Source organism: Eurytemora carolleeae, unplaced genomic scaffold (genome assembly GCF_000591075.1).
Source record: "Eurytemora carolleeae unplaced genomic scaffold, Eaff_2.0 scaffold1436, whole genome shotgun sequence".
NCBI classification, from domain to species: Eukaryota; Metazoa; Arthropoda; class Copepoda; order Calanoida; family Temoridae; genus Eurytemora; species Eurytemora carolleeae.
Window position 1 is genome coordinate 5316 of NW_019397327.1, and position 23854 is coordinate 29169.

General features: G+C 30.5%; 2 protein-coding genes across 3 annotated transcripts; both read right to left on the reverse strand.

The window, feature by feature from the left end:
• Nucleotides 1-236: 236 nt before the first annotated feature.
• LOC111713532 (uncharacterized) lies at nt 237-2922 on the reverse strand. Its single transcript, XM_023488404.1, has 6 exons — nt 2909-2922; nt 2338-2409; nt 2140-2195; nt 1745-1858; nt 487-550; nt 237-369 (listed from the first exon to the last, which is right to left on the reverse strand). The coding sequence occupies exons 1-6, from the start codon at nt 2920-2922 to the stop codon at nt 237-239; spliced, it is 453 nt and encodes a 150-aa protein (XP_023344172.1).
• A 3155-nt stretch (nt 2923-6077) lies between these two features.
• On the reverse strand, nt 6078-20047 carry LOC111713534 (uncharacterized). 2 transcript variants are annotated; one of them, XM_023488409.1, is made up of 10 exons: nt 19943-20047; nt 16979-17065; nt 15836-15896; nt 12756-12833; nt 12134-12205; nt 11453-11507; nt 11074-11128; nt 9470-9581; nt 6615-6650; nt 6078-6222 (listed from the first exon to the last, which is right to left on the reverse strand). In XM_023488409.1, the coding sequence occupies exons 1-10, from the start codon at nt 20038-20040 to the stop codon at nt 6142-6144; spliced, it is 735 nt and encodes a 244-aa protein (XP_023344177.1). In that variant the 5' UTR covers nt 20041-20047; the 3' UTR covers nt 6078-6141. The 2 variants fall into 2 exon arrangements, with proteins under 2 accessions (XP_023344177.1, XP_023344178.1); XM_023488410.1 differs by lacking the exons at nt 16979-17065; nt 19943-20047 and adding an exon at nt 16671-16795.
• Between the last annotated feature and the right edge of the window lie 3807 nt (nt 20048-23854).

Sequence of the window (23854 nt, forward strand, 5' to 3'; positions counted from 1 at the left end):
GATCGGCTAAAAAATTAATAAGTTTTAATATAAAATATTTAAATATTTCTGGGTCGAAAGTTTGAACCCTGGAAAACACCTTTTCATAGTATTTAATAACTGCAATGGTAGCATCTGGTGTTACACCAGCACAAGGCCCTGTATTCACTGGACACGTTTTTAAATCAATAAATAAGCAATCATAATATCATTGTTGAATCATTTGAAGGTTACATTGATTTTTGAACGTCCAAATTCTACCAAAATTGTTTTATTTTTTGCCAAGACCTTAAATTGAAAGTATAATTAATTGCTGGTTTTGATCCAATTCCTAAAGTAGTTTGTCCTCCGCTAGTTTCTGTATAAGAAAGATCTGCTCTATTCTTCAGCCTGAAAAAGATTAAATAAATTGTGCAATTTGGATCTTAATTTCTGCAAGTTAGGATGAGGATAAAAACTTCAATACGATACCAATTGAATGAAATAAAATTACTGGTTAGTGTTTACCTTAATATGACTTGCTGATCCTTATTTGATATTTCGAGCATAAGAGTGTCCGAGGTATAATCCACTAAAAATTAAACAAAACTAATGCTTTTAAACTTAAATTTAAAGGGTTTGTTTGCCTAATTAACCCTATCCCTCCTGGGGTACTTGAAAACCAGGATATGCTGGGTGGGGTCAATTTGACCCCCCCCCTTCTAAATCCATGTATTATGTCCAAATATGACAAATGATACATCATTAGAAAGATCTTGTGCTCTACTTTCAGAATCTGCAAAAAAATTTGCAAATTTGCAAAAATTGAATTTTTTATCGCAAAATCCAGTTATATAGTAAAAATGTTTGCAAAAAAAATTTGTCCTAAAAATGAAAAATTATACATTTTTGAAAAGCCCTTGACCATGTCATTTCAAATATGCAAAAATTTTTGCAAAATTTTAAATAACCTGATTTTTAATCAAGAAAAACTAAAAACGTGCAAATTTCCTTTGACCGGTTGTTTGCAAAAAAATTGCAATTTTTTTTTCGCAAAACTTGTGCAATCCGTTTCCTTAAGTCATAGGGTTTCCAAAAAGCTAAATTTTATCAAAATCTGACAAGTGGAAGTGGGTCAAAACAAAGATTTAGTTTGTTACAGGCAAAAGCAGTCATTCAGGCAGTGTGCCTGAGGACTTAGGCAGTTAGTATTAAAGCCCGGTTTTAGGCCTAACGGGAGGGCTTTGGGTATGTAAGAAAAGTCAGAAAATTTCAACAGCCTCAGACCAATACTTTTTGAGTTATGTAAAAAAAACTACAGGGGGGGGGTCAAATTTAGGATGAAAAATAAGTCTAAACTCAAAGATGGTCCCGAAGACCATGGCGTCCTCTTTCCATTAAATATTGATTCAGCTCTGGAAACTTTTTTTATATATAATTTCGCGGATTTGACAATACCTTTCGTACATGAAATGTAAATCTACTTAAGTTCCTTAAAAAATTCGTCAAAACCGTCCCTGCAAACCAAGTGATGTACTAGCAAAAACGTTACAGCAATACTGATGGTAAAGTAACTTTACTAAATTAACAGCTAATGTAATAAATTAATAGATAACGGAATGTTATCTTAAATAACAATTTTTAGTGACATCACTGGATGAGTACGTTTCATGTTCCTGTAAACTTAAAGTGTGACATTAAATAACATTACTGTCCCCTCGAGGACTTGTTATCTAAAGTTCACAAAACATTCTTAGTCTTGTAATAAATAATGCTTTTTTATAACCTGAGGATATAGTAGTTATACATGATACTGGATCCATACACTGTATTTCTAGATCATAGTTCCAAATACCTTTAGTAACTCGGGATTCATAAGATGGTTTAACAACCCCATTCACTAGTTATAAAATAAGTTCTTTAATATAAGATGAAGAATTTGGTTTTTTCGTCTTTAAAATTTATTCCAAAATTAGGCCTTTATGTCATAAAATTTTTTTAGATATCTTTATTTTATTGCTTAATTCAGTTTAGGTCAAGCTGACTTAACTGCTTTACATTTGTTTTACACGAGTTTAAATAACAGAATATTTTTTATTCTTCAGAACTAATAAAAAATTGTTATTGAACTAATAAAAATTGTCATGCTTTTGAAAATTTAGTATCTTAAGATGGGATTACCATTATGAAAGAAAATTCCCAGTTCTGGCATACACCAATGTTCGTTAATGAGACCCCTGAAAATGATTATATAATAGAGATGTGCTACAGTGATGACCAAAACAAAGCGGAACGATTGTTGTCCAAGCTTTTTCTTTTTTGTTCCAATTATGTAATGTTTTTTGGCTATTTACTTAAACATAAATAAACAGCCTGTACCTGCAGTTAACTGGTCGGCCAAGATTATAAAAAGGTTGAATATCTAGTTTCTTGACTCCATCCACTAGAAATCTAGCGTGTACAATAATCAACAACTTTACAATAGTAGTCAAATTAAAAGAAATAAAAAGTTTACATTGATGATATTTTTTTAGCTTTTTGATTTTGTGCTATATATAATAATTGAGAATTTCGAAGGGAAATTTTTTTATTTTAATTCATGTGCATGGAATTTAAGAAATATTAAGAAATTAACAGCGCTTTAAACACCAAAGAAAACTTTGTTAATTGAAGCTTGAAATCAACGTATTAAATGAAATGGGTCCGTGTACACTGCATAATTGTAGTGTTATATGTTCATTGGACTATTTAAAATCAAAACCTAAGTCTTCCTAAGCCACAGTTTTATGTTCTCTACATAATCTTCTATTCTAACAAAGTTTCCAAAACTTCTTATCATTACATTTTATTGAATTATGTATAGTAATATTATGCATTGTACCTAGTATTTTTTAATATGTAATATATACTATTGTTTCTTTATTTTTAATCTATTGCATACACTTGTGACCTTGTGCTCCTCATTGTGGTCACATTTTAGAAATTCATAACATTCAATTATTAATATTTTCTCAAAAATATGATTGTATACGATCAAGATTTCAATCTAACGTAAAAATTACTATAATTTAACGTGACAATAATGATACTTTAATTTTACGTGAAAATAATGATACTTTAATTTAACGTGACAATAAAGATACTTTAATTTAACGTGACAATAAAAATACTTTAATTTAACATAAAAATAAAGATACTTTAATTTAACATGACAATAAAGATACTTTAATTTAACGTGACAATTAAGATACTTTAATTTAACGTGGCAAAAAAAGATACTTTATTTTAATGTGACCATAAAGATACTTTAATTTAACATGACAATAAATATACTATAATTTAATGTGACAATTAAGATACTTTAATTTAACATGACAATAAAGATACTTTAATTTAACATGACAATAAAGATACTATAATTTAACATGACAATTAAGATACTTTAATTTAACATGACAAAAAGATACTTTAATTTAATGTGACCATAAAGATACTTTAATTTAACATGACAATAAAGATACTATAATTTAACGTGACAATTAAGATACTTTAATTGAACATGACAATAAAGATACTTTAATTTAACGTGACAATAAAGATACTTTAATTTAACATGACAATAAAGATAATTTAATTTAACTTGAAAATTAAGATACTATAATTTAACGTGACAATTAAGATACTTTAATTAAACATGACAATAAAGATACTTTAAATTAACGTGACAATTAAGATACTTTAATTTAACATGACAATAAAGATACTTTAATTTAACGTGACAATAAAGATACTTTAATTTAACATGACAATAAAGATATTTTAATTTAACTTGACAATTAAGATACTTTAATTAAACATGACAATAAAGATACTTTAATTGAACGTGACAATAAAGATACTTTAATTTAACGTGACAATTAAGATACTTTAATTTAACATGACAATCTAAAGATACTTTAATTGAACGTGACAATAAAGATAGTTTAATTTAACATGACAATAAAGATACTTTAATTTAACATGACACTAAAGATACTTTAATTGAACGTGACAATAAAGATACTTTAATTTAACATGATCTCAAAAGATTTAAAACCCTAGGATTTGATTCATCATACTTCTCTGTAATAAATTTTACTTTGCACCTTTGGCTGACATCTTCATTCATAAAATAAGAATAAATTCTTATTTTTAAAAATTCATAAAATCTGTAAACTGAATCTTAACATTTTATGAAGAATCCATATAAAATCAGGGAAAAATGTTTCTATGAGACGTAGCCCTAACGGAACCGTTTTGTATATAAGATTGAAATATTAAAAGTATTTTAAAATTACAAATGACGAATATTTAGTTCAAAATTATGAACAGACTTCTTAAATAATATTCTGTTCATAATTTCTTCTAACCGTGTGGTTTATATTTGTTTTTAAGATTTAGCAAATTTTCCTTCAAAATATGCTAAATTATTGTTCACGAGTAAATAGGTAAAATCAACTATCAGGCGATCTCTCTGTTAAAGAAGCTTTGGAAGAAAAAGTTCCGCAAAGCACTTGCAATTCTTAATGTAAACTTGTAACTTGTAAGGATGAAAATCTTCCATCGAAAATGTCAAATCATTATTGCACCATCAAAATATTATACATTTAGCCAATTTGACGTAACATTTTTAAAGAAAAGTAATGAACGATTTAAAAAAACTGATATAATAAATGAAGGTCGATTTTTCAAATTTTTTAAAATCATGATGGGTATCAAAAGATGCGCCTTGAGCCGCTAAATACCGTCTATTTGTCCGTTTTTCGATATTTCAAAAAGGTTTTCTGTAAGGCTAAAAACTATTTATTTTTTTGAAAATCTGGCAAAATTTCTTTCCATTTTTTTTAAAACTTTTATTTTGCTTAGATTTATAGGGATCTTTACGTATTTAACGTGTCTGAACTTAGTGTTTCAAGACAAATATTTTGATACCCATCAGGATTTATTTTTCATTTGTTTTTTTGACTTACATTTGTGATTTGAGTATACACAAAAGAGCAAACATCTGATTGAGTTTGAAAATTAAATTAAATTGTGTCAAAGAAAATTCTAGAATTGGTGCAATGTGGATTTGAGCATTTTCATCAAAAATGGCTCAAATAGTTTCATTCTTATTGTAAAGAAGTTTAATATACCGTGATCTGAAAACTTTAGAATGGTGAATATCGAGATTAATCAAAGAAAGATTAATGCTTAAACTCCTGGTTTTACTAAACCTGAGATTATGTTAATACGCATTCAATATCCAATTGAAAGAAGTTTAAAATTCAACCAATCAGCGTGTCAAGTTTAAATGCGCTTTTAAACTTTTGAAAAACCTGTTTTTAGTTTTAGCGCATTTCAAGTGTTGATGGTGTCATATCAATTGAACTATTGATCGATTGAAAGAACGTAAGTTTTGGATTAATGTTTATTAAGACAACGTTTAAAATGACTATAGTCCTCAGATGTGATGAAATTTGTTTTTAGTAAATTCATATTAACATGATTAAATTTATATTAGTTTAAATACTCTAATAGTCCGCTTGTAAACAGCTGACTTCAGATGAATCGGATATTAGTCCAATCGATATAGCATCATATCTGTAATTATTATCAAAAGTAACTTTTATACAGTAGTGGAATCCCAAAAGAGAGGATTGAGAAGTAAATCAAAAGTGTGTCCATTGGATACTCAGATTAAGTAATCGGGATTAAGGATATCTCATTCTAAAGTGTTCAGCTCTGATTGAGGATGAATGAATAAGAAGGATACAAACTCCGGAGATAAAATATTAAAGATATTTATTTCAATTGTGAACTAAATGTAGAAGTGGAGAATATACAATACTTTATGAAACCAGGCTTTCAGAGCTCTTCGCGCCCATCTTCTATTTCAATTGTGAACATTTTCTCTTTGTATACATTGTAAAACAAAATTAAAAAATTTCGCGGATTTTATAAAATATAAAAATTTTGTGGATTTTCAAAATCTAATGAAACTCGAGTTTTGTTGGAGGCCAATTTTTAAAATTTTTATCATCCATAAACCTTCCCCGGGGTCATGTGAGGACCCACACAAACGTTGGCCCGATTTGACGTTTATTTGCCACCAACAGACAAACAAACAGACACCCAATCAAACTATAGATGCAAAGTGTGTTTTTAATAAAAACCTGATGTTGGAATGTTGTAGGTTTCTCCTTGATCCAGCAGAATTGTTAAAAAGCCCGGTGAATACTGAACCTATAAGAAAACAAGCTGAAGTGTCCTGAAGCTATTTTATCATGTGTATCTTTGGAAAATTCCAAAAAACAGCATAATCATCAGAGTGCTATCGATTACTCCTTTGTGTATAAGAGACTCCCTCTTTTTTAATTAACATTTTTGCTAATAGTAATAGAATTAATAGCAGAATTCGGGTTAGTTTAACCCTTTGCAATAATTGCCCTTTTAAGACTTAAGTTTGAATATCACACTTTATGGATCAATAAAAGCAAAAATATGGTTTAAAAAAGCTGGGTTTAAAAAACACAATTGTTTTGAGCGTGTGTTTTAGTTTATAAGTTAAAGTCAGAGAATCCTAGTGAAAAGTTTAAATCAAATAAAAACTGATGAAAAAAAGAAAAATATCTTACTTTAAAAGTTTTCAAATCCCAAACATCTCTGTTCATCTAATAAGAGAATACATGATGAAAACTTACACACATCACACAGATAAATAAATCTACAGATTAGACGGGGTGTTCGCAAAATTGGCATTGTTTCCTACAGTTCGTTTTTAAACTTTAAAGGAATTTTGACTTTAGTGATGTATCTTATTTCAATATCGATATTTACTATATAATGAAATTTTATTTTCTATAAGTTTCCTTTCTTTTCATTATGCAAAAAAATTCTAAAAAGTTAAACAAACACCAAAATAAACTTAACATATAAGGATCATTTTAGATTCTTCTGGATCCAGTAAAAAGTCCCAAAACCAAACAGAATAGAATATATATTAGAGTGGAATTTAGACAATCCCTCGGTATCAAATTTTGTCAGTCCCTTTCAGCCTGAAAGGGAGTTCAAAGTGTACAAATCATGTAAATGTCCACAAATAATATGCAGTAGAGTACACTAATACAGTATGTTCCCTAGACTATCCATTTCAATTTCGAATTTTATAAAGCTGTTAAATAAACGTTATAAAATGAATTAGGTGAATAAAAAACATCAATTGATTGATAGTTATAGCGGAAAATCATCGTTTTTAAAGTAAAGGCATAGAGTCTATGTGAAATGATCGTTGGTCAATTATGAAACCAGCCTATTTCATAATATGGTTTTCTTTTAATATTAATTTTAGATTTTTTATAAAATGATATTCCAGGGCTCAAAAGGTTATACAGCGCAAATATGTGAAGTAAACCTGCAGTATGGAAACAGTACAACAAAATGGCCGTCTTCCACTTTTTTCTATTAAATTCCTCTCTAATATACAGAGCGTCCCATATCATATTAGACTTTCTCCAATCTTTAACGCCAAAATACACATATAATACTCGAAAAATCTAGCATTTTCTGCAAGAAAAAATTTCTATTAGCCTTATTAAATTTTTCAAAATGATTCATTCTTCTTAAATTTTCTGATTTGTTCCCTAAATAGTAATTTAGACCCATTGACGTGGTCTAATTTGATGTGGGACACCCTGTATATTCTATTCTCTTTGCCCAAAACCTTGTAAAATTGATATACATTGTACACTGTACAAGGTACATTGAACATTCCCATGAAGAGAGAACTCGCTTAATTTTTATCCAGCTACACAGTGGACAAGGCGGTGTGGTAGATTATACGGTTTCTAAAACGCCAAACTAAAGTGAATTGTACTTCTCTACTAAACTACCCACGGCCCAGTTCAAATTTCAATAACCCATTCAAATCTTTTTTGAATGGTTAACATCAAGTCCATATTTTAAATTTGAACCGGCAGTATAGGCAGTTTAGCGATGTAGCTCAAATTAATAAGATTCGGTCTCCATTATTAAATTTCTATCTTCATACTTTTACAAATAAAAAAATTAGAGGAGACAGGAGTCACAAAGTCGTAAAAGAAATGTCGCATGAGTTTAACCTTCTCCTTCTGTCTAATTTGCAATGATGATTATTCTTTTTCTGCATTTTAAAAACTACTTAAATAAAAATAGAAGAGTAATTAAGGAAGGAGGATTTTTGCCAGAAATACTCTATTATAAGTAAACCTGCCATAAGTAATAATTTAGCTAAATATATTTAATTATGTACTTTACAGATTTTGAAAATAAATCCCAGAAGCTACAGTAATAACCAGAAAACTCTAAAATAGGAAGTCGACTGTTAGACTCAAGTTATAATTTTAAATAGTCCAATAAACATGAGGCACACTAACCCATTTAACTTAATAAGGGGTTTAATATGTTAGAAACTATATAAGCTATTTAATTTGTAACAACATCAAATGCACTTCCTATTCTACAGTTATCACTACTTTAGAATGAAGAAAAGAATACTTATTATTTTGCGAACATTTATTGGTTTGGACCAGATTCTATGAGAAATCCATCTTTTAACTTGATAAAGGTTAAATTGGATTCCTTTGAGAAATGTTGGTTTAAACATCAAAGATGTGGAGAAAACAAAGATGTAGAGAAAACAAAGAGCTAAAATAATACTCTACTGGTAAAAGGGCAAAACCAGAAAACAGAATAGATGGATTGCTTAAGAGATCCACATGATCATCGGAATTTAATTCCAAGAAGAAAAAGAACAATTCATCATTTTTTTACAAATTCTTGCATAAGGATTTAAGTCTTTGCCAAAAACGATGGTCTAATTCCTATGACTTTGCAACCCAATATTTCAAACTGTGAATTCTGTTAGATTACATTATCTAAGTTTGAAATATCAAAAGTTTACACCTTCAGATTGCAAAGATATAAATATAGAAATTTTTATATTCAAATATGTCGGATCAAAGATTTCAAGTTTAAATTATCAAGGGTTTATACGAAAGAGATGAATAAATTAGAGTTTGAGACGACTAATTATAAGATTTTTCCTACAAAACAAAGTAAACATTAAATGTTCTCACATAAAATTGTGCAAAAATTCAGGAATTCGCAATATAGCAGACACAGACCTTAGTCCAGTACAAATATATGGTAAAAAGGATGCAATAGAGAGAATATATATGTACATGAACTGTACACTGTAAATTATACAGTGCAAATACCTTGTTCCTGTACAAGTAAATGATTGATTGGGGAGGAATAGAGGAGAATAAAAATCATAAACATACCAGTGTATGGTTGAAGGGGGAGCAGTAGTGGAGAATATACATGTCCATAAACTGTACAGTATACAGTGTACTCTGTACATACCTGGATCCAGTACAATTAAATGGTTGAAGGGGGAGGAGAAGAGGAGAATATAAATGTACATAAAATGTACTTTATACAGTGTACATACCTGGATCCAGTACAAGTATATGGTTGAAGGTGGAGGAGTAGAGGAGAATATAAATGTACATGATGAACTCTCTGTACAACGTGAATCAAATGTAAATCCAGATTGAGCAAATCTAAAATAAATCTTAAAAATGAAAAACTTATTAAATTTTAGCATCTTATTGATACATTATATTTCCGGTAGGTTAAGTATACAATTATTACGTATAATTTACGTGTTATATTACATTTAAAGCTTAAAAGATTAGAGTAAAGTGCAACTTCGTAATAATGTTTAGTTTCCAATAAAATCCGTTTACAACAAGAAAACATAACTTAGGTTGAATTTTTACAGTTTATTTAGTGACACCAAGTAACAAAGAACATATATTAACAACAACTTTTTCCAACTTTAATCACATTCAAAGTTTTAACAGGGAGTGTTATGCGCACAATCGTAATAATTGTGCAAGTCAGCCTTGGTTTGCGAAAAATTTATGAAATAAGTTTGTCCGTAAATTGCAAGGATGGCAAGGATTAAAAGATGGGTAGTTGACTGTAGTTGAAATTAGTTATCTAAAAATCTAAATTTAAGATAATTTTAAAATCTTAAACTTAAATTTTCTAATCCCTATATTTTTGCATCTTGATGATGTAAACCTATCATATTTCAAACTTTGACTATTCGCTCCAACAGAATTCATAGTTTGATTATTATCCAGATTATTATCCAGAGCAGGGATACCTCGTTTGCCCAATGCTTACCCTCTATAGAGTGACGCCGACCTCTACCTTCGTTCTCCTCCACGACCCTTCCTTGAGCACAATGTAGCCTTTATCAAAGACCAATCTCTTCCCTTCTTTTTAGGAGACTTGACTCCCCAGAAACATCTTTTAGAACCTGCTTTTCTTCGCTTGCTGCAACTTTTTGACAATACTTAACAAGTATTGATAATCTTAAAATTTTCTTCTATTTTTCAGGTTCCTAGCTAGTTTAATACCCATAAAATAGGTAATTGTTCCTTGTTTCCCTTTACTCATCAAAATTTCATAGTTCTAACAAATCAAGATTTCTTTTAATCTTGAAAAGCTCATCAACGGATCCACTCGTAGAACAATAAGCATCATGACTACAAACCAACAGCTTGATGACTACTACCAGAAGTTTTAGGGCTTCAATCAGACGCACCAGGACGGCTGCTAGAAGCTTCAAGACTACTACAATGCTTCAGAACTGCTATCATAAACTTTATGACTGTTTCCAGAAGCTTCAGGACTGCTACCAATAGCTTCATGACTGCTGCTTAAGTTTCCAATTAAACTTGTTTGGAGTTTATCTGATTATCAACATTTCAGGCATTACATTGGAAGCAAGGCAGTTTACACAACATTCCTAACCCTAATATTTACTGCACAAACAATAGGAGATTTCTCCTATTGTGTCTCCCAACTTTGTGTTTGAAATTGACCAATAGGTACTATAGAACAGTGATTTCTCCTCATTAAACTATTAAATAACGTAGAAAAAAACTCCATATTTAACATTTAGAATGTATATTTGTATATTGTGTTTAACAAAGTTCGCTCTATTGTCTTGGTTTAATAAATAAATGACTCTATGCTTACTTTTTATTAATGAAATACCATCCAAGGGGAGACTGCTGATTTCTCTTGGAAGTCCCTAAACAGTTTTAATTTCAAGGAACTGTAGAGTTTAGTTCATTTATAGAGGGACATGCCCGAGTTCAATTAAACACTTTTTTGTGATCAAAAATGAATTATTTATGTTTACTCTATGACATGCGTATTTCTAGCAATTATGAAACAATGGAGAAATTATCTGAATTAAATATTTTCAAGTGTACCTGAATTAATCTGGAATGCCGCTCTATCGATACAAGTTCGAATGGAATTATTTTTATAGTCCTTGCAACTCAAAAATTAAAGATTTTTCAAAAAGAAACTTTTTTTTCAGAGATTAAACTAAAAATAAGTATTAATTTACCTTGGCTGTAAAAATTTCGTTCAAAAGTACAAAGAGGCTGTTTCGTCAGGGAGTCCTAAATAGACAGATTGGTTAGGGAGTCCTAAATATACAGATCGGTCAGGGAGTCCTAAATATACAGATTGGTCAGGGAGTCCTTAATATATAGATTGGTCAGGGAGTCCTAAATATACAGCCTGGTCAGGGAGTCCTAAATATACAGATTAGTCAGGGAGTCCTAAATATACAGATTGGTCAGGGAGTCCTAAATATACAGATTGGTTAGAGACCTAAATATACAGATTGGTAAGGGAGTCCTAAATATACAGATTTTTCAGGGAGTCCTTAATATATAGATTGGTCAGGGAGTTCCAAATATACAGATTGGTCAGGGAGTCCTAAATATAAAGATTGGTCAGGGAGTCCTAAATATACAGATTAGTCAGGGAGTCCTAAATATACAGATTGGTCAGTAATGTTTTGTTAAATTCGGCGTTTATCAAAAAGTTCTCTGAGAGAACGGAAAAAAACGTTAATTTACAAATCATCAACAAACAAACTAAACTGTTTATGAAACAACCCGAACGAAAGATAAAAATAACGATATCTTTTAAAACGAACGGAAAATATTAATATAATTTTCAAAGTTTTATATTGCATTAAAAAAACATGAGAAAAAAATAAACACTCTTTTCAAGTTACCTGAACTTTATAAACATTGTCACAATACGTACATCGATTTTTCAAGCAAGTACCTTCCTCACCGTTCTCCGTCTTAAATGATGAAAAGAATATTATTGATAATTCTGTAAGGCCATGTTATTAGAGAAATAATTAATCTGTTCAAATTTAACCCCCCTGTCTCTTTATGTTAAGATAGATTCCTCCCACATTACTCCTGCATAAAGGAATTCGGAACACATAAATATTGCAAGATATATCATTGTATTGTATCATACAGGGTTACCGACAAAGAGACTTCTCCGACAACTGAACAGAATTAATTCAGTCCTAATCATAGTTCACTGCAACTATAATTTTTTTTCTTTATTTGTTTAATCTTCTAATATGCCATTAAAATTAAGGCACAAAGTTTAAAAAGCAGTAACTAAAATTTTACAGGTCGTCGTCATAAAAAGTCTCACCACTATTTGGAACCATTAAAAGACTGTATGTAAAACAAAGTCCAAATTTTAACATTTAAATCGATGTAACCTTTGAGGCTGACCCATTAAACTACTATCTGCAAACAAAAGGTTTCAGGTCGTCATTAAAGACTTATTATTTTATGGGTAACCCTGTAGGCAGTAATTATAAATATTACCGGACACCTGTCCAAACAACTGTAGTTTGAGTTTAGATATGTCTTGGTTCCAGCTACAGTCACCATATTGGGAATATCCTAGAATGTATTTGGTGTTTCAAGGATATTGGATTTGGAAAGATGGGTGGAGCAATGCACTGTGCTTTAAAGGTCTAACGATCATAAACAAAAATCGATGAGAATTTTGCTTCTTAAAAATCAAACAACAATTACTTTAGTGTGCAAAAATGTACATGTAAATGGCTACGTGAAAAGCTTAAATGAGATGTGAGCGGTAAAATCTAGAACATGGCGTTGCGAAATTTTAAAGTCGACCCTGTCTGAAAATTGCTGAGACTGTTTATAAGCAGGCTGAATCTATGTGAATGAAGTATCCTGAGTTGGGAACTTTAGTGTGGAGTATCCTTAACCTTTTACGCTTGCTATCGATATCCAATGTGTGCACTTTAACATGATCCCTTTATTTTACTTATTCCTGGCCCCGCGGGGTTATCACCAAAACGGGATATCGAAGGTCTGCAAAAGATGGGGATCAATGCTTACACCTAAGATTTACAGCACAAAGATCTGACTTTAGCGCAAAGTTAATTTAGTGAGATCTGATAGACTAGGTGAACCTAAACTGGGTGGCCACAAAGAAATGGACTAATTATATACGACGTCACAAGTGTCAAATATAACATGCAAAACGAAATTTTCTCTTATTAGTTGACATGTTTTCCAAGATTATTTAAAAAGTGTGAAAACAGAAAATAAAGAACACATACATTGCACTTATTTTACTGAAGCATTTTTTCTAAAATTATCACTATTATTAATAATTTTGTCGGACACAAAAATTGAATTGACACTTGTGACGTCAGAATACAACTGTACTGAGAGTGTACAAATTCTACGTTGCCATCTATTGTACTAGAATCAATTTGAGGTGAACCATAATTTTCTCACTAAAAGGTGTTTTGCATCTTAAATGGAAAGCTTTACAAAATCTTAATATGTACGGTTCCCATTAAAGAATAGAGTATATACTAGATATATAGATGCCATAAATCCAATGAGCGAAGTTGGACATTAGAAAACTAACTGAGGGAGTCAGGAGTTAAATCTATTGTCTACAAAAACGCAAGAAGGAATTGAGTTTTCGCCACAAATTCTGACTTTTTAATTCCTTTATCTATGCAATGCCATTTTTTCAAAATTCAAATTATATATTTCAAATTATGAATTTTGTTACATCAAATAGTTAAAGTTTGAAATATGAATGGTTAACACCATTAGGCTGCAGACATATAGGAATTAGAAAATTTGGATTTGTAAGAAAAAAAACTCAGTTCTTTTGTCTAGAGATTGGAACTTTTGTGAGGATATTATTAATCTGAAACACTTGATCTCGATATCCAATGTAGACACTATTAATTTGAAGACCTATGCTTGATCCTCAATTAAAATTTTGTTTCAGGGTATGATCATTAAGGGGAATTGGAGAGGAATTAATTTAATCCGAAGATCTGTATGCTATGGAGATCAAGATTTTAAACAAAGTTCAGATTTTGCTTTATTAATTAAAAACTGGCTGTGGTTTGTCACAAGTTAAACATTTTTTTTAATGGACTCGTTGCCATACTTTTAAAGTTTTGCAGTTTAGAGTGTTGCTAAAGAAAAACGAATTCACAAGACGCATTTAGATAAAAAAATAAAATCTAAATTTTATTAAATTTGCACATTTTTGTATCTCAAGAAACGAAGTTAAAAGGTAAGAATTGTTTTTTAGTTTTAAAAAAATTCATATAGACTGAAGTTATAGTCTAACTGACACAGAAATTAAACTGTAAACTGTACACTGTACAATGTACGTAGATCCGTTTAGGAACTGGTAAAATTATTTACTTTATAACAGCATAAAAATAAAATAGACAAAATGTTGCTTGATAATGTCGTCTTCTCTGTCCACAGTTGTATTGGTTCCATCAAACATTTAACACGTTAAATACTTTTTTTATTATGTGCGAAAGTTTAAAATCTAATGAAACAGAGAATAAAATACGAAAATTTAGTGAATTCTAGGAAACTAGAATATATTTTACTCATTGAATATTCATGTTTCACCTTTTCCAAGAATTTAATAATTAATTCAATCTAACACCTAGATGTCCTACGCTTTAGTTAGACTCAATTCTACGAGGGGCTTGCAATTCTAGAATCTTTTTATTATAGCTGAGATATATTTTTTTAAATCAAAGAAAACCTTACTGGACCACCCTGTAGAACAATATTTTATAACCGAAGGATTGCATATTTTTACCGTCCCATCAACCTTTAAAAGTTTTAGCCTTAATAAAACTTTTTAATTTAGATTGTTACAAATACATATATCCTAATATTATAAATTCTGGAAAGTGAAATTCACCCTTACCAGAAAGTAAGATGAATATTTAACCCAAGGAACTATATAGAGGAACGCCCAACTCAGATATACGCATATTATGTACTGTGCACTGTGGGAGGAATATTAACAAATCCAGTGCCCCCACAGAAGTTGAAGGGAAAGGAATAAAGCTCTTATGTGATTATACAGTCCAACAAAAAACAATTTAATATATCAAGTTAGACACGAGCAGCCGTAGTACATTTGAGTTTACGAGCCGGGTCAACTTTTCCGGTCCCAGTTTGTACTGTACCTAACTCTATAGACAGGACTAGCCGATGCAACAAGGCTGACGCGGTCAGACTTTATGCTTCATATAAACTGAATTTACTTTTACTAAAGGGGCAGATTTGCGTGTAGAGCGAATACTTATGATTTTTGGCTTTTTGGTCAATATAATACAATAGCAATATATTTTTATTCCACCCCTTGGGCCCTTTTCCCTCAAAAATAATGCTTTCTTTTGATCTCCTCCCACACCAGTACACAGATTTGACACATGAGATATGGTGGTTCCTGGTCTATTCATTTCTTAAGTTAACCTTTCAAAGACAGGATTTTTTTCTTCCCTGGCAAGGAATTTGATTTAGGCGATTTGTCGAATCTCTGAGGAATTTTTTCTTCATAAGTTTTTTCTATAGAATTAGATATTAACCTGAAGTTTAATGATCCAGCATTCTCCAGTAGTTTCCCTGTAAGAGATGCCAACGCAATTCCTGACAAAGTAGTAAGCGATTATATAAATACAGTGAAGTCGACTGTCGATTTAAATTTTGATTTAAAACAATCTGTTAAACAGCTCGGATACACATGCATAGAAGTTAAGAGAAGATGTCAATCAAAAAGCATCTCTTTGATTATTTGTAAACTTGTAATTCGAAAAAAGCTTGTCAACAATCCAAACTTGTAAAAAAAGTCGTCTTCATGTATTGATATCATCGCCTACCACTGTATATTATTAAAATAGCAAGAGCGTGGAAGTTTTTTTTAAAATAATTTAAAAAAAATAAAAAAATTTCAGTTTCTTTTGTTTATTTTTATTATAAAATGAAATTCAAAGGGTCAGATATTTTGTTTTGTAAAACCCTAAAAATGCTGTAAACATTGATCAAAATGAAGCCACAGAAAACGTGTTCTTCGTTTATAATACATTCATCATTTTACGAACTTTGTACAATAGTGCAGGCTGCAGCACACTGTACATTAGTTTTTTTTACTTTGAAGTATGTACAATAGTGCAGGCTACAGCACACTGCACATTGTTTTCTTACTTTGAAGTATGTACAATAGTGCAGGCTGCAGCACACTGTAAATTGTTTTCTTACTTTGAAGTCTCTACAATAGTGCAGGCTGCAGCACACTGTACATTGTTTTCTTACTTTGAAGCCTGTAAAGTAGTGCAGGCTGCATCACACTGCACATTAGTTTCTCTTACTTTGAGGTTTGTACAATAGTGCAGGCTGCATCATACTGTACATTAGTTTTCTTACTTTGAGGTCTGTACAATAGTGCAGGCTACAGCACACTGCACATTAGTTTTCTTACTTTGAGGTCTGTACAATAGTGCAGGCAGCATCACACTGTACATTAGTTTTCTTACTTTGAGGTATGTACAATAGTGCAGGCTGCAGCACACTGTACATTAGTTTTCTTACTTTGAGGTCTGTACAATAGTGCAGGCTGCAGCACACTGTACATTAGTTTTAGTGCAGGCAGCATCACACTGTACATTAGTTTTCTTACTTTGAGGTATGTACAATAGTGCAGGCTGCAGCACACTGTACATTAGTTTTCTTACTTTGAGGTCTGTACAATAGTGCAGGCTGCAGCACACTGTACATTAGTTTTCAATGGTCGGCCTACCAACTCAGACGAAGCAGGCATCCTAGGTGAGACAATACTAAAATTCAGATACAGGGTTACCCACAAAGAATAAGACTTCAGAGAAAATTTACTCTGGCAGACGAAATATTACTATGACCATTAAAAATAAGAATTAAAACGCTAATGCTCAGCGAAGACGATTTTGAATTCTTCACTCAATTCCCATGTTTTTGGGACACCCTGTTTTTACTCCTGCATAGCCATGATAAACTTTATTTTAACATGAATTTAAACTCTAAATGTTACCTTGTTCATAAGATATTCGCTAAAATATTTTCAAATATTTTTTTACAAGGGAAATCTTTTTTATTTTTGGTACACTATCTCTACGGTGTAAATTATAAAGATATATTTAAAGGAACAGACCGGCTATGTAAAGTAATTGAACAGAGTATGTAGTGTTGTGGACTCACTTTAGGATTCACTTGAGACATATAAAACTTTTTAAAGATCTGTAAATCCTGAGTTTGAGCGCAAAGTCAACGTTCAAAATCGTACTTTTGGGTGGATACGTTTTCAGAATTATTTTTTTTAAATCATTAAATAACGACTGCAAAATTTTACAGTGAACTAATTAGTTGTTTAGGAACAGGTTGAGAAAATAAAAATTAATCTAATCATCGAAAATAAGTAATCTTGTTCAATTATTAATTTCTATTTTATTATTATTCTAGTTTCTCATTATTCACAAAGATTTTCTGAAGATTTTCTGGAATTATTATTGAAAAGACGACATTTGATGAAATTGTAGAAATCTGCGAATAAATTGAAAGAAAATAAGAAATTCAGTATAATGATGAAAACGAAATAATTGATACTAGCATTGATTTATTGACAAATTTCTTTTGAGAAATATGTTCCTAACCATCTAATTAGTTTACTGTATAATTTTTACCCTATTTTTCGTCGTCGTTATTTCATTATTTAAAAAAACCGATTCTGAAAACGTACCCACCCAAATTCATGGTTTTGAACGTTAACTTTGCACTCAAACTCGGTAATTATATATCGTGGAAAAGTTTTATATGTCTCAGTTAAATGAATCCTAAAGAATTTGTCCACAACACTGCATACTCAGTTTAACTACCTTACATAGCCGGTCTGTACCGGCCTTTAATACTCTTTGAAAAAATGAAAAAATGGAAAATAATGATAAAAAAAAAACATTCTATATACCAAAATTGGAGCTACTTGAATTATAAATAAACGATTATAAACGTTAATCAAATTCTTTTAAAAACATGTTTTTGTCCTTTTCTAATTTTATATAAACCTGCTAGGGTTGCATTATAAGAAAGTTTAAACCAACTTGGTTAATAAGATTGATTAGGGCAAAGGAAGTTTTAATTAGGAAGAGGAAGGTTTGTACAAACAAGTTCAACTTTCATTCTCTTCCTCTAAACGTTATTGACAGGTAAATTTAATAAATTAACCCAATTCGTTTTATGCAACAGACATGGGGGGCTGAATTATAGGTGTTTATATAGAATGGCCTATTTTAAGCGAACTTTTTATATATAAATTTAAACAGTAATGAGAACTAGATTTTGCACCCTTTCGTGAGACTTTTCAGATTTTAAAATGCCTTTTTTTTTAAAAGTAGATACATTAAAACTGTGGCCCTGAGATTCAAATTTCAATTCAAAAAATAAGATTTCAACTTTTATATTTTAACCGTATGATTGGAAATTCAAAATGAGAAAATAAAATTTAAAATTTAAAATTCTGTGTATATCTGTATACCTGTATACCTGAAGTTCTGTGTATATCTGTATACCTGTATACCTGGAGTTCTGTGTATATCTGTATACCTGTATACCTGGAGTTCTGTGTATATTTGTATAACTCTGTATAACTGGAGTTCTGTGTAAGTATGTATACCTGGAGTTCTGTATATATGAAAAGTTTAAGTTTTATTTTCTCATTTCGGATTTCATATTTCACTGCCGTCAATACCACGATTTAAAGATTAAAGATATTATTTTCCCCCAAATTTAGTTTTCCAATTTATTTAGTTGATAAATCTCACAACCTAAGTACTTGACAGCACATACTTCTCTTTTTTAAATGGGGCATTTTATACCTACTGGGATTATAGTGCCCACTAAGCCACTCTTACGTAGAAAAAGACTTTTAATTTCAGGAATTTGATAAAGGGCTTCAACAATCGCCACGAAATCATTTTTACTGTTAAATATTTATTCTTTTTTATTTACTGTCAAGTCCAAGACGAGCGTACTTGTTTGTATGTTTCAATTGGACTTTTTGGGAAACTATTCCTTGTCACAAAAACATTGGATAGAAATTCCCTGTAACAGAACATCGGATAGAAATTTTCTGTTACAGAAACATCGGATAGAAATTCCGAGTTACAGAACATCGGATAGAAATTCTCTGTTACAGAACATTGGATAGAAATTTGCTGCTACAGAAACATCGGATAGAAATTCCCTGTTACAGAAACATAGGATAGAAATTCCCTGTTACAGAACATTGGATAGAAATTCCCTGTTACAGAACATCAGTTAGAAATTCCCTATTACATAGCAATGGCTAGAAATTCCCTGTTACAGAAACATCGGATAGAAATTCCCTGTTACAGAAACATCGAACAGAAATATAAATGAACTTAATTCAATTCATTCATTTCCTATTTTTTACATACACTTTCTTTAATCTGCAACAATAGCATATTTTAAAGAATTTCTAGAATTTTAGAATATCTTTAAGATTTCTCAAAAATACTAGAAACACAAGAATTTAATTACACTATTTTGGGGGGTGAAGTTCAAACGCAATATCTAGAACTTCACATTTAAAATATGTTAGAAATCAAAAAAAGCTGAAAGAGCTATATTTGTAGTTGTACAAACACTACCTGTCTTTTGTGACAATTTCATACTTTACTCCTAGACAGCATACTAGCTGTACATGAACTGTACATACACAAAACCATAAGAAACCTTCTTTAAGCATGGTATCTGTTGAAAGGTCAGTGGTGGAATAACCATGCTATGGTGGGGGGGTGGGACATGAATTAGTATACATATATATATACAAATATACAACATTTGAAATGAAATATTATGGACTTGACAGTTAATTTGTTTATGGAAAACATTCCATATCATTTGTTATAAGCTAGGGTTTACACCAGATTTTCTTACTTTTCTCTTGTAATGCAAAAATGTACCAAAACAAATAATTTGAATTTATGTACAATTATCTAAATGATTTTAGTAGTCATTCATGCATTCTGTGAAATATAACGTATGCTGAATTTTAAAGACAAAGTGTAGTAAATGCCGTACTCTTAAAACTTCGTCATAAACTGTATCAATTCAAGTACAGCCTATCCGCTTTCAATGTCAAACAGTACATGATTCACTAAATGCCATATCAACGCCACGATCACTGAGCGCGATCTCAGTAGCTATCAAACAAGCTATTACTCTGGCTCCAAATGCCAAACAGGGACACAAAAATTGGCTATCTATTAATCAATCTCTACCCTATACTGGGGTGAGATCTCAACTCGAATATTTCAACGAGGGTACAATTACCGTAATCAAAGGGGAGTTCTGATTCTAACTAATTACTAATAGACGTAATTAAATATATAGAAATACAGCTATCATGTTGTAAAAAAATATAGCTATAATGCTGAAATATAGAAATACAGATATCATGCCTATAGAGAATAGAATATATATTAGAGGGGAATTTAAAGAATCTCTCGGTATGAATTTTTTCAATCCCTTTCAGCCTGAAAGGGAGTTCAAAGTGTACAAATCATGTAAATGTTCACAAATTATATGCAGTAGAGTACATTGATACAGTATGTTCACTATTCATTTCGATTTCGAATTTTTTTAAGCTGTTAAATAAACTTTATAATGAATTAGGTGAATAAAAAACATCATTTGATTTATAGTTATAACGGAAAATCATCATTTGTAAAGTGAAAGGAATAGAGTTTATGTGAAATGATCATTGGTCAATTATGAAACCAGCCTATTTCATAATTTGGTTTTCTTTTAACATAAATTTTAGATTTTCTATAAAATGATATTCCATATATATATAGCATAAATATGTGAAGTACACCTGCAGTATGGAAACAGTACAACAAAATGGCCGTTTTACAATTTTTTCAAATAAATTCCCCTCTAATATGTATTCTATTCTCTTTGAATCATGCAGAAATATAGAAATACAGTTATATATGCTGCAATATAGAAATACAGATATCATGCTGAAATATAGAAATACAGCTATAATGCTGAAAGATAGAAATACAGCTTTAATGCTGAAATAGTCAGTCACAATTCTTGCATTCTAGATTATAATTAATTTTACAACTAAATAATTTAAACACCAAATATCGACATCTTAAACTAATTATCTTAAACTAATTATCAACAAAATAAAAAGTTATTGACAAATTACATTTGTTGCCTGTTTTTATCAATTAATCAGTGCACTGTGCGAACATACAGGGTGTCTCTTAAAAAAAAATTTAATACCAGGGCCTCAATTTCTTACAAATTTTTTCCAATTTTTCGACACTTAAAATATCTTCTTAAAATGTCTAAAAATTAATAATATGGCAAACACAATACAGTTTTTTAGAGACCCATTAAATTTATCTATTTACGAACAGTTTTTACAAGGTGAACATAAATACATTAGATTTATCTATTTATGAACAGTTTTTACAAGGTAAACGTAAATACATTAGATTTATCTATTTATAAACAGTTTTTACTAGGTGAACATAAATACATTAGATTTATCTATTTATGAACAGTTTTTACAAGGTGAACATAAATACATTAGATTTATCTATTTATGAACAGTTTTTACAAGGTGAACATAAATACATTAGATTTATCTATTTATAAACAGTTTTTACAAGGTGAACATAAATACATTAGATTTATCTATTTCTGGACATTTTTTTTTATCGAGATAAATAATTCCTGAATGTTTTCTTACCTAAGGTTTTCCTGATCTAAGGGTATTCCGATCAAAAAAAAGTAAAAAGGTCGCTAACAATCGTTTAAGAAAGGTCGACGTTAACGGTCGTTAACGAAGGGTCCTCGTTAACGATCGTCAAAAATAAAAAACTACCTATACTTTCATTTAACGAAAAGACGAACTTAAACTAAAAAAAATATTTTTTCTAAAAATGACGGTTTCGTTTTTTGTTTTTTCTTCGTCGTTTCATTGTTAAAACGAAACGATCGTTTTCAAAAAAAAATGAAAACGAACTATCCTTAACTGTTTAGTGTATAAGCTATCTCTAGAGGCTTATTGGACAGTCCGGCCGGTATTTCCAATAAACCGGAGTATACAGTTACACTGAAATACAGTTATTTATTAACAATATTTTTTAACTTGTTAACTATAAATTCAGTGCGTTATCTGTATATACAGCATACGTATCTTCTATGTCTGTCATAAATGTGCGTTCCTAATTCTTAATGTGTGTTGTTATCAATCACGCAAATCTGCCCGTTTAGTAAAAGTAAATTCAGCCTATATGAAGCATAAAGTCTGACCGCGTCAACTTTGTTGCACCGGCTAGTCCTGTCCATAGAGTTAGGTACAGTACAAACTGGGACCGGAATGGTTGACCCGGCTCGGAAATTCAAATGTATTACGGCTGCCCGTGCAATGTGCGTCCTCATCTTTATTCATGGTCCATATTTTAAGTACATCTCTATTCATGGTCCATATTTTAAGTACATCTCTATTCATGGTCCATATTTTAAGAATGTTGATTGATAAAGTTGTCAGTTCATAAGTTTCATAGAGATTTTCTTGAATTGAAATGTTTTCATTCTAAAATTGTTGAATATATTTCTTTATCTAAACTGTTAACATATCTATTTATTTACACACAAAATCTTATCAAACATGCTCATTAATAAACAAACAAGATTATACAGGGTGCACTTTTAATAAACAAACATGATTATACAGGGTGCAGTTTTAATAAACAAACATGATTATACAGGGTGCAGTTTTAATAAACAAACTGGTTATACAAAGTATTAAAATTTTTTTGGGTCAGGAAAAGGAATTATAAAAGTGTAATCAGTACAGATATTATGATATGTTACAATTTTGATAATTTTCATACAAAAGTATCTTATTTTGATGATCTTTGTAATTTGTTTTGTTCAATTGGTAGTGTTCACCCCTGTAAGTGTTGTGCTAAACTGCATGCTTTGTTCATGTAACATGTTACATTTATTCATCAGTTGTATTTCAGCCATCAGAGGCAAGACTCAAATCAACATTTGTTAAAAAATGAAGTCTAGTTATTCATCTTGCATGTTGTGTGTTCAAATTGCAATTCCGTTTTCTAAATATAGTAAATAATTTAAGCAAGTTAAAGCAACTTCATATGTGCATGCCTCAGTAGAGGGAGGGAGTCCAGAGTTCCTCAAATAGTAATCACCGCCACCCAAATCTGTTTTGCGGCAAGCGCGCTCCTCAATTGGTAATCTCCACCACCTCAAAAAGTAATCAGCCCAAAAAAGCATAAAATTAAATCGTATATTTCTTAGAAATAAGACCATATTGACCTCTTTTAATGGCCCTATGGTGTACAATATTGTTAAAGCTTTCTTTATTGCTCCTTAGTTTCGAAAATAAATCAATAAATATGCCACACTAAGTGCTAGAAATATATTACGTTTTTTAGTTTCAAGTTTCGCTTTAAGAATGTTTGCGGCATTTTCCTCTGAATGTTGTTTTAAACTCCTTATATAGAGAGGAA